We start from the raw sequence: 16,469 nt of genomic DNA on the forward strand, positions 1-16,469 counted from the left end.
GTTTTTGGCATCAAATGATATTTAGTGTTGGTATATTGTATATGTATAAAACAATGGTTGCTTCCATCAAATATGGTGCAACATTTAAAATTATCGGGTAAAACATTTTTAAACAATTAGGAAAGTAAATAATTTTTCAAAGGAAACAATAATTAAGATATCATCCAAATAAAAATGACCAAACAATATCTAAATAATTTTGTTTTCATTCTTTCCTTTTTTTGTTCCTGGTTTGTTTTGGAGGTGGGTTGGGGTTGTTTTGGATGTTTTGGGCTTTAGGGTTGGGGTATTAAAAATAAATCAGCGTCTCTTTGATATGAATCCTCTTTCTCTCTCCGATTTCTTTTTCTTTTTTAGTCACTGTAGAGAGGAGGCTAATTTAAGTTGTTAGAACTGGTGACACATTCCATCGTATTATACTGTAAAAATAAAATACGTTCAAACAAAATTAGAATTATCTAGTCGTTTTGCTTCCCTATCAGACTGTCGTTTACCACATGTTAGACTGGTTGTTGTTTGATACCAATAATTTGTAAGTCAGGATTAGTCTATCTGCTCAGTCCATAATACCGCATTTTATTACTACCTGTTATCTACAATGTTCTTAGCAATTTTGTATTTCTTTACTCATTTTTTTTTTCTTCTTCACGAAATGTCTATGCAAGAGATTGTTTGTTCGGTTTGGTGATATCATACTCCTACACCAAATTAGCATTGCCTCTAACCGACAAAGAGTGTTGTTTCTATTTCTTTTGTCTGTATTTAAGTGTGATTTCAATACCGTTCAAATTCGATTTTGATCCATTAGGGGACGAATCTTTAGGTGTCGTACTTAGCGCAAACACAGCAATTGTCGACCTGATGCATCACACCTTGCCAACGATGACATACACGGGTGTCAACACGTTTTAAGGTTTGAATTGACATATGTTAATTAGAGAGAGAAAATGTACTCTTCACCGACCATGTACTATGAGTAAATATACGTTTTAATCCTGGGAGTACTTTTTATTTTAGGATCTATTTATGTTGACAAAATATAAGAGTTGAAATTATTTCAGAAATATCCACATACGTTTGGGCACTGCACAGGAGATCAACTTGCGCACAGATCACGATCAAACTATTAGGTAAGTAAATTCGCTGTTATTATTATTATTATTATTATTATTATTATTATTTAATTAATTAATTAATTAATTGTACCGTCTAAATTAAGAAAATTTTCTGGCAAGCTTTATTAACAACATGAAACATGGTTATTTCTACGTTGATGTTGCAGATAAACACAATTATGATTCAGTCTTCATATTCAGTAAATGAAATCTGTGTTTATTTATAGTTATCATGGTCAACAGTTTGTTAAAGAGTAAAAATTGATCTATTTCCTCGTCAAGTTAGTGATATTTCCAGCAGTGTGATCCTTTGTGGTAATCGTGTCCAGTACTTTTTACTCAATTAAATATACAGAAGGATGTAAACTCTCATATAGTCATTCATGTATTTACATAAAAACTAAGTAACAAAAAAAATGAGAGGGAGGAATAAATACGTTATTTGATAATTAATGTTGAAAATAAAAAGAAACAGAACAACTCAAATAACATGACATAAAGCAGTATATATTTTTTTACATATGAATCGAAGTAAAATTAAATTCAAGGAAAGAAAGTACAATTATTAGTTATAAAACCGATGAATCTTCGTTCACTTTATTGTTTTATTTTCAAGATGAATTTTTTTTTAATTAACTAGCATGGCTTCATCCCTTGGATCCAACACTTCGTTGAGTCTGAAGCGTTATATTCTTACGTCAGCTACAAGTCAGGAAAAGTTAAACACGCAACTCTCCATTACCAATTACCAATCAGGAAATATGCCAGCACAACATATTCAACGATGCAGTGACGATCCGTTGTTCTCAGGCATTACACCAACCGCATTTACACCTAAATTTGCAAAAAGGCGTCGATTAACTCGCATGGATGTGTATTCTTCAGAAAGTTTCCATCCCAGAGATAAATATCCTCATTGTTTTACAGGAAGTCTTCTAGATCAGTATGTAGCGAGAGGTCTTCCTACCGCTTTTCAGACAAGTCGAGGAAGATATGTCAGAAAAGAATTGTCGCCTGTCTGTGAGATGGACCTAAAGGACATAAAACCACTCAGGTGTGACCAGTTGTGTGCTGGAAATTGTATCTCTGTCTGGGGGGAGAACAGAAACAATTACTTCAACAATTATGCATCTAACTCTTCGGACGACGAAAACGGTGATCAATGCACATCGTGTAGCTCTGCGAATGAAAAGCGAGAGAGTACTCCAGTTCTTCCACCACGCGGGAAAAGGATGATTAGAAAATCAGCTGAAAAAAGATCCCAAGGTAAAAAAAGAAAAAATGATGATAAATCAAACAAAAGTGAGATCGGCCCATATTCATGTGATATGGTAGAATGGTCACGCACAATAGCGGTTCTCGGCGAAAAGGCACAACACACGATTCAAAACAAATCTTCCAAAGATAGCAGTCTTCATTCAACCGACGGTACTTGGTCCTCAAATTGCTCTAATAATGATCGGTGTACAATCAAAGAACACGACACTTGTACCAGTATGCCTACAAGATCTGTGAAAAATTTTAGTGTCTGTGAGAGATTACAAAAGGAAAGAAGCAGTTTATATGATACAAAATCGACTCTAAATTCAAATTCATTAAAGTTTTCTGACTCAAGGAAAAATGTCAGAAAACGTCCCGTCATGGGAAAAGGTGCCAAATTTGTGTCTGTTGATTCACTAAGTTTGCGTGTGCTGGCGGAATTCAAAAGAAATGTGCACATGAAGTATGGAGACAGGAAACGAAGGCAAATGAAAACAAATGGCATCCTAAAATCAGCTACAACATCTAAAGTAACAATAATTAATGACATCCTCAAATCAGCCGACGTATCTAGACAAAAAATAACGAATGGCATCATCTACTCACATACCGCATCTACGCCAACAACACGTGCCATTTCCAGATCGGTCGGACCGTGCAGAAAACTGATATCCATGAAAAAGAACATTATTCTAATGAAAAAGAATTGCAGTAGGATTTCATATCTGTAAAGTATACATATGACCTATACATTGGTTAAATGCATTCCAACCTCATGCAGATTCTACAGATGTGTTTTTATCAGGATATTAAATCGCCATATTCAGCTGGAAGACAACTACTGTTGCTTTAGATTACAATTCAACTTGACTTTTATGACATGCAGATTAAAAGAAATCCAGCGAATAAATATTAAAAGGATTGAATTAATTAAAACTTAATTCAATGTAGTCTACCGAAATATACACAATGTTATGCTGCAGGTCCAAACATCGAAGTTTTGTTTCATTTTACAGTGAGATAAAAGCGAAGCCTTTATTTGTGTTTATGCTTAAATGGACAGGTTTCACGTGTTAACTCACTCTCCAGTTCACTCATTTCATAGGACAGGGTTGGTTATTGATTTTACCTTGCTGTATGAATGAGGATGTAAAATAAAATGAAAACAATTGTTAATATACAGAGTCAAGTGCTATTTACTTACATTTTATGTATTTACATAACTATAGAGTACATGTATCCGGTTATTAGTGCATTTTGTGTACATGAGTGAGCTAGTAATCCTAATTAATTACTATGAAGACAAAATAAATATATTATTTTCATTTTATCCGTTGTTCTTTATTATACACCTAACCCGGGACTGACACGCATAGTCGAGCTGCCCTTCGTAATTAATTCATAGAAAAATCAAAGCCGTCCTGTCGAAAAGAAGAGCGATAGTTTAGATTTGATGTCATTATCAGTAAATATAATTACAACTAATCGACTGAAGTGCTGGAAGATAACGTGGCGTCTATGCATGGGAGTGAATGCGCCAGACACGTGTGTCATTTAACCGTCGGCATTGTTGACTGGGGGATCGGAGCTTTACATCTATCTTTCACTAAGTAAACTTCCAACCAAAATCGAGCCTCGGTGGGACTTCTATAACAATTTAAATAAATATTGGAAGAAGTCCACCCCACACCTACCACACTGACGGCATAACAACCCGACATATATATATATATATATATATATATATATATATATATATATATATATATATATATATATATATATATATATATATATATATATATATATATATGTATGTATGTATGTATGTATGTATGTATGTATGTATGTATGTATGTGTCCCGAATTTTCCTGCCGTTATTCTACTCCTCTGGGTTTCTTTTGTCCATTTCTCTCTTAGCATTTTGTTAATTTCATTTTCTGTTGTACTGAGGTTTACCACTTTTTGTAATTGGTCACTTCTTTCTTTAGCTTTTCTTTCCGTATTCTTACATATGACTTTCCATAAATTCGTTAAGTTCGTTCGTGGGCAGTATTCACTTTCCCGTTTCAAAAAGCTAAGTTGGTATAGTGTGGTTTTCCATTATTTCTCTGAGTTCAATAGTACCTGACTGACAGGCCTATAAATCAGCCGTTCACCCGTGATGATGTTGATTTTCGGGTGTGGGGCTGATATCACCTATCCATTAAAAGCTGCAGTCATCTGCATACAATTTTGGCTGCACACATAGGTGTACATTTTATACACTTACCGTTATTTATCGTGGCTGTGCAGCTACCGTCAGCTGTAGAGTTCTTTTGGTGACATGTACATTATATTTCTCCGGAGCGTATGATTCCTTTGGTGACTTGTAAATCCATCTGGAATAATACAACTACCTGTCCTGTGGCCATTTTGAATTTCGCGCTTGACAGAGCTGTTTCCAATTACCGGTATGTGTCTAGAGTGTACGCAGGTTTATTCCGGAAAGATCTGCATGCAGCCAAATTGTATATTTTAATGAACAGGTCACATCAGGCTCATATATCGTTCATCATTATCAACACAGAGTTGGGTGGTTGATTTATCAGACTACCTGACTGATAGCTCAATCACATTTCCATCTCGCTAAACAAAATTTGCATTCTGAAAGTAGCTTTCATTCAAATATTATGATCCTTTCTGTCTGGAATTAAGCGTGGCTTCAATACATTTCAAGTGACTTTAGGCGGTAAAACCTTTAATGTGGTAATGCGTGTATACCCAACGCTTCCAGGTGTAGTAACAGTCATTAAGGCGTCTAGATTCCTCGATGACATTGTTTCACACCTTCGCCAGCCGTTCATGTTAGGATTTGACTGACATAAAGCGATGGGGTTAATTTAATAACGACGATACACGTTTTGTAAGACAATCGCTTTAAGAAAATATGCGCCTTAATACATGAGTTAATTTAAATTCTGTAACATATAAGACAGAGAAAGTCCAATGAAACTATACCAATAAATTTCGGTAACCTTCAACTCCATTTGCGTACATCATATGACATCAAATTGAGGACACCTCGCATTATTAACTGTAGATAAGATTATTATTATTATTATTATTATTATTATTATTAAATACTTATAGCATCTTACATCATAAAACAAGTTTTGTCAGCTTATGCTAAAAAATTCAATCTGATCAAAATGAGGCATTGCTGTTGCGTCTTAATATGGTCTTCTTTCTGTCCTTCTTTATGATGAAGTACATATATATGTACTTAGAAAAACATAATATCACAGTCAACACTTTCTTATTGCTTAAATAGTCATCTATTTAATGTATAATAAATGTTATTTCCAATAGTCCGTTACTTTTTATCCACTACTGTGTTATTATTCGATGTCTTATATGGAGTGGGATGCATACTTTAATTTCGTGATTCATCTGTTAAAAGAATAAACGTAATACAAATGCTCAACACACGTTATGAAATAATACAACTATTTTCAAAGTTGCAATTATACATGCAGAAAAATTTTAATAACTTCACTAAAAATCAGTACTTTTGCATAAACCAAATCCAAGAAAGGAAACCCCTTATTTCTAACATTTCTGGGTCATTTCTTTACTTCACTGTTTTATTTTCAAGGTGAAAATATATGGTCAACCATCATGCACTACTTCCCTGGATCTGAGACGCTATTTTCTTATGCCAGCTTCAAATCAGGAAAAGCCTTTGACTTAACTTTCGAGTGACACTATGCGTTCTAAATTCGGGAATTATATCTGAACAACAATCAAAAACGTGACTGCAAAATGCGATAACATCTATATCGATCAAAAGCCTTCGATTTACTCTCAAAAAGTTGTAATCATTGGAAAATGTAAATCCCGGAGATACATATTATGTTTGTTCTACAGCAATAACTTCAATATCTTACTAATCCTTGTGAGATAAGTCGCGGGAGTACACGTGAAGTATATGTGCTAGTATATCGTATGATGACATCTTAAAATAAAATTGTACGATTCATTAATCCGGATAACTCGTTAATCTGGTATATTCACTGCGAACAATTGTGTCCAGATTAATGAGTTTTTATCCCGATCTTAAATCGCAATAACCAAATGGAAGGATATATATATATATATATATATATATATATATATATATATATATATATATATATATATATATATATATATGCATGCAAACATCTCATTGCATTTAACCGTAAAATGAAAGCGTAAATTTATATTTTATAGCCAGCTACGCTGTTATCACTGAGGACAGAAACTACTCAAATACATGCTTACAAAAGATAAAATGAGATTTTTCTTTGTATCCATATTTCAAGAGACGTTTATCACATGCAAGTTAGTCTCCTTTTCAAACACACCATGAAAGGTTATGAAATTTTTCTTTCGTTGAGGTGCATGTGGAAGTGCTCTGATGTGTAAGTAAATTATTAAATTATTTAAACTGTCGTGTTATTTACCTTATGCCTACATATTTACATAACTGACTAGCTGAATGTTTCTGTATGTGCATTTGTGTGCATGAGTGAGCCACTAATCAAAGTTAGCGGCTGTAAAGACAAATAAATGTATGTTTGCATTTTATTTATCGTTTTTGTTTATTAAAATGTCGCCAGGCTGAGATGATCACGCCTACTCATTAGCATACATCGTCATAAACAAATCAGACCTGTGTTATTTGACAGTAACATCAATAGGAGCTAATATGAATGACGTGTGCATGATGAATATTTCATAAAAGATGGTTGAAAATGAATTTCTATATTTTATATTATATATGTCAGTCGTTGCTACGTGTACAAGCGTTTGCTTTAAAATGTTAGGAATTGATAAGGATACATCATCCCGATGCTAACCAAAATTTGGCTCCAGCATGTGACATATGACAATGGAGATCTGATTTTAAGATAAGATGTAAGAAGATGTAATATTCTAAAATATATCAGACAAAGTGTTTCACTCGACTGAAGTAGGCTTTATACATACTGGTCTGTGGGATGGTGACCAATCGACTAAAGCAGGCTTTATACATACTGGTATGTGGGATGGTGACCAATCGACTAAAGCAGGCTTTATACATACGGGTCTGTAGGATGGGGACCATTCGCCTAAAGTAGGCTTTATACATACTGGTATGTGGGATGGTGACCAATCGACTAAAGCAGGCTTTATACATACTGGTCTGTAGGATGTGGACCATTCGCCTAAAGTAGGCTTTATACATACTGGTATGTGGGATGGTGACCAATCGACTAAAGCAGGCTTTATACATACTGGTCTGTAGGATGGGGACCAATCGACTAAAGTAGGCTTTATACATACTGGTCTGTGGGATTGTGACCAATCGACTAAATAAGGCTTTATACATAATGGTCTTTAGGCTGGGACCATTCGACTAAAGTAGACTTTTACATACTGGTCTGTAGGATGGGGTCCATTCGCCTAAAGTAGGCTTCATACATACTGGTCTGTAGGATGGCGGCCATTCGACTGAAGTAAGCTTTATACATACTGATCCTTAGGATGGGGACCATTCGACTAAAGTAGGCTTTATACATACTGGTCTTAAGGGTGGGGCCCCTTCGCCTGAAGTAGACTTTACTGAATAAAGCTTCCTATGGACAGCATCATTCCATGACTCTGCCACTTTTTAAATAAAAGCCTAACAATACAAGATATAAAATCGGAATAGTAATTTAAAATCGGAAGGTTGAAGAGATAAGGTATCTTTGGCTGAGGCGTCTGTTTTTTCATTACCTTGGATTCCCATTTGACTGGATAACCAACAAAACACTGCATGGTGAGCGTTCGATAGTTCGATGTATTTGATAGGAACATATCTTAAAAGGGATTTTCCAACCTCCTGTTATAAAGTGACTTAAATTAATGCACCGGATTATGTTTATCTGAGAACTTGAGATTACAGTGATGGTCATCAAATTTCCATTGACTTTCCACGTTGCATGAACTTTCTACTTGAAGACTTTAAACGTATTTTAATCGATTCTTTTGAGGGCAGTTTCAGCTTTTTCTATCTGTCTGCCTACTCAGTTGTCATGAAACAATTACCTATGTAAAACCTGACATGAAACAAATTACTGACTGCTTATCTTGAAAGAATCCGGATCTTTGCCAACATGAATGAAGAAAGAAACAAAAAGGACATAGAATGTTTCAAATTTTTGAAACAACTATAAATTGGACACTTTTGTTCGACCCCTTTATGGCCGGAGCCGTTTCGAAAATCTTACAGCTTTATTCTGACATAGTTGTATATAGTTAGTATTTAGCGGACCTTTCAGCACTTTATTAGCTATATCATGTCAAGGGAATCGGAACTAAGTGCCTTCCCCAATGACACACTAATTCACCCGACCCGACAGGCCTGGGAGGGTATCAAACCCGCGATGTTGGATTAGGAGTCAGACACTCAACCAGCTGAACCAGCTCAGTTATCTAACTAAGCATGTGAAAGTAAAGTTTAAGTGACTCGAAAACCGAAACTAGCTTGTCCACAATCCATGATATTTTTAGGTGGGGATTAGGCTGGAGGGATGGGGTAGAAATGAGTGCCAAAAACAACTTCGAATGGCATATCAGTTATACAAAGCCAGCAATATAATATTTTCACCCCCAATGCCGAATTTACGTGAAAAAAGTCGTATATGCCAAAAGAATACCGAATCTTGAAATATATTGACTCTAAACATCGTTGGGTGCTATTAAAATTAGATAATCCATCACATTTTGAGCCATGTAATTTCTCCGTTTAACTGAGAATGCCAACCATTATTCACATGCATACATGATGTTGATCGGCGACATCAGTGGGTCAACCGATTTCGGTCAAAAGCTGGAACACAAGATTTGATGACGTTACCGTTGTAAACATAAGATGCCAACGTGATGCTATATACGATAGAGTAGTTGATCTTTATGTCATACGCTATTATCGTTTTACGTTTGATCGATGCAGTACTCGGCCTAGTATTTACGAGTATTTTTTATTTAAAGGCATAACTGACGTACAATATTTTTACAAGTCCGTGTCGTATGCTTACCAATGTAAATCCATATCAGCTGAGGTTTTTCTTCAGTAAAAAGTTCACCCTCCAAAGTATTCTAGCGCCCCAGCGGATCACCAGTATTCACCAAGTCTTATTTTTTGTTTAATATGTGTTTTTCCCTCCGAAAAAACGTGCCTGTTTTCCTTCATTACCTCTCGAATCAATCTGTCCGCCACTTGCGAATAGTGTTGTTATTAAAATAGTCACTAACTAAATTTGATGAATTATGACATCACTGCTTTAGGCGCACTCTCATAAAAGAATGGAATTATGAATGAAATCTGTGACTGAGTTAAGAGGTGGCATTTCTTTATTCTAAACTGAATATTTGAACGTCGTTTTAATCTAATATTACAGAACGGTTAATGTCGGATATTTGTATTTTTGAAACAAATCATTTCCTTCCATCTCAACTTTAGAAAGATTGGACGAATGGTGAAATTTATGAAAGACTGCGGCATTGGGGCTTTAAAGAACGGAACATCGATTAATTAATTAAGAATAATCTATCAAACTATAATATATATATATATATATATATATATATATATATATATATATATATATATATATATATATATATATATATATATATATATATATATATATATATATATATATAAACTTTATGCAGCATATACATGTGCAGATATCGATCTTTTATTTACCACCACTGTGGGGTAAGATAAAACACGAACTTCAGTTGTATTGGGATTTAAAAAGATAGTTTTCACATGTAAAATCAGTCTCCTTTAAACTATACGATAAGACATGGTTAATTATTTCCCTTTTTTACTGAAGTGCATGCGATGTGAAATGAAATGTTGCTGTGTATATTTAATTTAATTGTTTGTTTCTTAGTTTATTTTTTTTCTCCATTACATGCTATTGTAATGCAATATTGTTTACTGGATTTGACCTTGTCCAGAATTTTTTAAAATATATATTTTCTTTTATTTCATTGATGTAAACAACTAATAAATGAAATATTGTATATGTTGCTGACCTATTTATATCTGTCTCAAAGTAAGAATCATTAAGTTGAGTCAATGTCATACCTGGACTACGTGATAATTATCATGTAACAAACTTCTATTTTTTCTAGAAGAAGGAACTGTTGACCCCCATCGGGGAATCTGTTTTGCGTTTTAGTTAGTCTTATCACTGATGTTTAGAGAAGAATTCTATCAGTTGTGCCTTAACACTTGAGGCGTCAAGTTGTTTTATGTTGTGTCCAGTTTTGGGCTGAATTTTTTTTCTTCTTCAAATTGTTGAATTTCATGTGATTGTTTTACCTGGAAATACTAAAGTGCTCTAATAATTCTTGGACAAAGATATTTACTGGAATTTATACGGAATTTAAAAACTGGAATAATATTTTATGTGATTCAACAAGAGACTGTTGATACATCAATACAACGCTGACTATTGCATACGTCATCGCCTTCCATTTTGGATTTTCGTCGGGAGTTGAAGTTAGAATTTTTCGTTGATATGACTTGTGTTTTAATTCTTGGATTACAATTTGGATTAATTCGCAATACTGCAAGTTCTTTTTTCTTATTATTTTTTTTTACTTTGTAGTCAGGGGAAATAAATTATTTGTTAAGTTTTACTAAGCTTGTTGTCTTCACTCTTTTCTGCTACTTATTCTAAGAGCATATATTCGTAACAATATAAACAGAGTGCTCATCTGTAAACTCAAGTACTATCTGTACCTAGATTACACAAATATATAAAATTATAAAGCAAATGTGTGTGCTTATATGTGTATTTGTTGTCCATGAACGAGCTAATAATTAAAATTAGTAGCCTAAAGACGAATGTATGGGTTATGTCCGTCGTTGCTATTTGTTATGCATCTAATCTGGGACTAAGATATACGGCGATTTATTACCGAAAGTAACAGAAAAAAAATATTTTCCTTCTTATTTCAAAAAAGCGAAAAATATTTTTTGAAATAACTAAAATCGTGTTTTCGTTATTTCAGAAAGTATGTTGGCCAATTCGAAAAGATTTTTTGAAGTACTGAGACTATTTTTACTTTTTCGAAGAAAAAACAACTTTATTTAGCGAAAATCTTTTAATATATTCGTTTATAAGTCGATCTAACTGCAAACAACAAAGACCTTGCCTTCGCATAATGGGCCGGTAGATCTGAGTCTGTCGTTTTGCATTTGTACTTATGAACTTATAAGCGAAAATGTAGATTCGAGCTGTCGTTCGCTAGCTAATATATCATGTCAGTATCAGTCAACATAATTACAACTAATCTGACTCAAGTCATTTAGACAAAGCAACGCATGTATAGGAAGTGAATGCATCAGATATGTTCACCTGAGACCAAGCGCTTACTGTCATGATCATCAAATCTTCATGAACTTTATACTTTGCATGAGAAGTTTAACCCCAAGATCTCATGCAAACGTTTTAATAGATTCTAACGACATTCTGAGTTAGGTTTTTACCTATCTGTCTTTCTGTCCAGAAACAACCATTGAATTATCTTAACAAACGTAATGAAAACAACACAGTGGCTTGCATAATGTAAGTTTTCAGGTAAAATGGGAAAAAGCTAAAACAATTTTTAAAATGAAACCGGGTTGCTGACTGATGATCTGAAAGACTCCAGATCCCTTCCTACACCAAGTCGATTGCGCCTACACTCGAACTCGTACCCGGGGCCCGAGAAAAATCCCAAAGGAAAGGGTAGAGAATATTTCAGACCTTAATAGACATTTATAAATTAAGTGCCTTCGTTGCATAAGATCATTAATGACGTGCCGTTTCGAAATATCGCCATTTCATTTTCATGGAATAATAATGTTGATGGTGATTTGGGTGCATGTTAAACCCGCTACTGTTTTATAACATGTCTGAAGCCTTATCCAATGGGCTGGCACGGCTTCTTGACTAATAGTGAGAAAGTTAAGGTGCTGCCTACCAACCCCACCCCTTTTGTGGTAGTGGGAGTAGGAGCACGAGCATCGAATCATGAACCCATTGTTAAAATAGAGAAGAAAACAACAATCATCTTATAACTTGTTCTTGGGACACTCCTTCAAAGGAGATTTAGAGCGTCCGCCTTGGATGATGGGGTCGAGGGGTCGATCCCCGGCCGAGTCAAACCAAAGACTTATAAAAATGGTACTAACAGATGCCTCGCTTGGCACTCAATATTAAGAGGTTAGTGTTAGGACTGGTCATGTTGGTGTCAGGATAATATGACTGGGTGGGACATGATGTCACATGCCTGTGGCATGATGCTCCAGTGCAAGACATCACTATAAACTGCAACACTGCAGACATCACAGCGTTATTACTAGCTACTTTAACAATCCAAATTACACAAACATACACACACACCTTTAAAAAGGATAACATTTTATACCGAACCACACTATATCCGAGACTCTGTGACAATCCACAAGCTCAATTAGAACCAAGAAATTTTATTTGCAGACATATCTACAGCTTTGATCACCTTGCCAATGTTAAAAAAATACATAAGAAAACAACTGCTGTGGCAGAATTAAAAAGTGTTTTTAAAAGAGCTATTTTCTTGGAGAGTTTAACATTTATGTACAATGAACTATGAGTGCCAATTATAGATAGAAGAGTCCTTGTTGGGATGAAAACAGTAAAGTTATCTTAGGAATCAATCATGTCTTTTATAGGACAAAAATAGATACATTACCATTAAAAACAAATTCAATAATGCATGAAACGAATAAATGTTACTTTTGTGGTACGGTTAATCTCATTAACTATGATGAATATTTCTCTAATGAAAATTCGATTCTTGAATGTTAATAATCCACCCACGCCCAGTTTAAGCACAATGTGACTTATTTACAGGGAATGAATCAACCTAATTGTCAAACCGGATGTACCCAACTAAAAACCAGAGCTATCTTCATGATCGTCAAACCGTGCAAACTCATCTGAGAACAAGAGATACTGTCATGATCTTCATTCTGTCAATTACCTAATGCCTCTCGCCTTTGCCAGCGATAGTATGGTGGGTGATTGATGGGCATCGGCACGTCTTAGGGTTTAACTCGACATGCCACGATTGATTAATTAGGGAGAGAAAATGTACTCTTCGCCAGACACGGGCTTAGAGTAAATGAGTCTTAATCCTGAGAGTATATATATTTCTCGATTTATTTATGCTGAACATAATGAAACAGTGAACATACAGGGAAACTGTACGATAGCATTTCAAAATCATTCATATTAAATTCCCCACAACAATTAGCTCACAGACCGCATTCAAATCTATAGGTAAGCGACATTATTATTATTATTATTATTATTATTATTAATGTATCAATTATTTTATTAATTGATTAATTAATTAACAAATTGTTTTATTAATTAATTCATTCATTCATTAATTATAGCTTACATTTTACATAAGAAAACATTTCTACCAACTTTAATTTACAAAAACTGAAGCCGGATGTTACGTTGCTACTCGAGATTAACAAAATCATATTTCTGTCCTCATATGCAATGAATGATCTACTTGTTTCCTATCGTAAAAAAAACCCCGCAATCATGGTCGACAGTTTGTAAGAGTGAACAATGATATTTTTCATCCTTAATGAGTGTTATTTCCTATAGTTCCATCCAAGTGATCTCATTCAATCATGTGCTTTATTAAATGTCATACACGGTGGAATACATATTTGATTTAATCATTTGTACATCAAAATGACACACGTAATTACAAAGCCCAAAACAGGGCGAGAAATTAATTTGTTATTGAACAAATAATATTAAAAATAACAGAAGGAATAAATCTTAAATAACATCACTTAAAACAGTGCTTTTGCAAATGAATGGACGTAAAATTAAAATTCAAAGAATGAAAGCTCAATATCTATTTTCAAAAGTTTTTGATCTACATTCACTTAACTGTTGTTTGTTTCTAAAGTCAAAATTTACGCTAAACCTTCATGGTTATATCCCAGGTGTCAAAAACTTCCATGAATCCGAAGGACTACTTTCTTACGCCAGATTCAAGTCAGACAAAGCCAAAGACGTCACTCTCTACTGCCACTCTGGAAGTCAATTCTATCCCAATGTCAGATGCTTCGTATTGCAGTCATAATATTGATTTCAACGATGACACATTTTTCTCAGATATTACAGCAAACTTGATAACACCTAGATTCGTCAAAAAGCGTCGATTAACTCGCATAAATGTGTATTCTTCTGAAAGTGTCCATTTTGGAGATAAATATCTTGATTGTTTTACAGAAAGTCTCATAAATCAATAACTGGCGAAAAGTCTTACAACCTCTTGTCATACAAGTCGAGGAAAATTTGTCAGAGAACAATTGTCGCCTGTCTATGACATGGGCCTAAAGGACATAAGACCACTCAGTTCTGACGAGGTGTGTGCTGGAAAACGTATGTCTGTCTGGGGAAGAACAGAAACAATTACTTCAACAGTTATTCATCTAACTTTTCGAGAGACGACAACGGTGACCAAAGCACACTTTGTACGTCCAAGAATAAAACACCAGAGAGTACTCAAGTTCCTCCACCATCCAGAAAAAGGATTATTACAAAATCATCTGAAAACAAACCCCAATATCAAGAAAGAAAGAATGATTACGATAAAACACCAACCGTAAGTGCGATCGAGCAAGAATCAATTGGAAAAGTTGTTGTTCAAGGGTTTAACGCCATTTTTCAGCACAAGATAGGCTATACATGACGGCTAGTATAAGTGGTGGAGGAAGAACCCTGGAAAACCCAGGGAAGAACCACCGACCCACGACATGCTACTGGCAGGCTTTCCCACATACCCGCGCTAGCCGAGCACTGGACTCGAACCAACGCAGAGGTGAGTTGGCAGTGATCCGGAACGGTGAGCGCTTTAGACCACTCGGCCACTCGGGTCCCCCCAAATGGAAAAGAAGAATCATCATGTATTGTAGTAGCAGTTCTGAATAATCATTTAGCATAATTATAACAAATATGAGTAAAATAAGGTAGAGAACGGGTCGTCCTTAGATGATAGTGAGTGCAACGGGCATCCTGTGTGAGAACCAGAGATAACTGTCATGATCGTCAAATTAGCATGAACTACGCAACTTGCATTAGCTCTGTAACTGGAAGATTTAATGGAACAATTGAAATGATTCGTTTTCAGTGCTACCTGAGCTCTGTCTCTGAATCTATCATTCTGTCCGGAACATCCACCTATGCTGCAAAGTTATTTGTATTGCTGAAGCCGATCACCACAACTAGCAATCGGCTCTGTATGAATATTTAAGCTGAAACATTTAATTGGTAATAATTGACACACATTTCCCAATCCAATTATGAACGTTTTGCCGCTCTGTTATGTTTCGCACTGCTTGGTAAATTATCAATACATGCAAAATTATAACTTTATCTATATATCCTCGGGGTGATCGGGGAGGAAAACCATGTAATCTCAGGTTTACCAATTAAGGACTTATCACTAACCGTAACTCATTAATTAGCATAGTACATATCAACGCAGAGTAGTATATATATATATATATATATATATATATATATATATATATATATATATATATATATATATATATATCGGTGTTAATAAGATAAGATTAATTAAAAATTGGCATGATTAAAACAATGATTTAACATATGCTCTAATGAGCTTTCTACCAACGATACATTTTTTTTTTACAAAGACTTTAAAACAACATGATTTGAAATATATAAAACATATTATAGTACATTCAGAATGGGACAAATTACATATCACATAACATAAAATACATGCAAGCAGGGCACTTTATAGAAAAAGGTAGTATTTAAAAGAAAAGTTAGTGTTTAAATGAAAGACAAACCTTTCAGAATCTAGGCATCTTGAAATAAAATGAATCACAAGTTCTGATCAAGCGCATGGGGTGTAAATCACGCCTAACTTTAAAAAACAAGTAACAATAGGGCACTTTACAGTACAAAACGAAGCCTCTGTGCTAG

At 34.6% G+C, this 16,469-nt stretch overlaps 1 protein-coding gene across 1 annotated transcript; it reads left to right on the forward strand.

The window, feature by feature from the left end:
- Positions 1 to 988: 988 nt before the first annotated feature.
- On the forward strand, positions 989 to 3,700 carry LOC149803203 (uncharacterized). Its single transcript, XM_089951354.1, has 2 exons — positions 989 to 1,130; positions 1,756 to 3,700. The coding sequence occupies exon 2, from the start codon at positions 1,757 to 1,759 to the stop codon at positions 3,104 to 3,106; it is 1,350 nt and encodes a 449-aa protein (XP_089807480.1). The 5' UTR covers positions 989 to 1,130; position 1,756; the 3' UTR covers positions 3,107 to 3,700.
- The last annotated feature ends 12,769 nt before the right edge of the window (positions 3,701 to 16,469 follow it).

The sequence above is a fragment of the Sinohyriopsis cumingii genome, chromosome 3 (genome assembly GCF_028554795.1).
Source record: "Sinohyriopsis cumingii isolate HCF-2022 chromosome 3, ASM2855479v2, whole genome shotgun sequence".
Classification (NCBI taxonomy): domain Eukaryota; kingdom Metazoa; phylum Mollusca; class Bivalvia; order Unionida; family Unionidae; genus Sinohyriopsis; species Sinohyriopsis cumingii.

Coding starts and splice junctions, on each gene's coding strand:
- LOC149803203 (XM_089951354.1), top strand. CDS start 1,757: ATGGCTTCATCCCTTGGATCCAACACTTCGTTGAGTCTGAAGCGTTAT.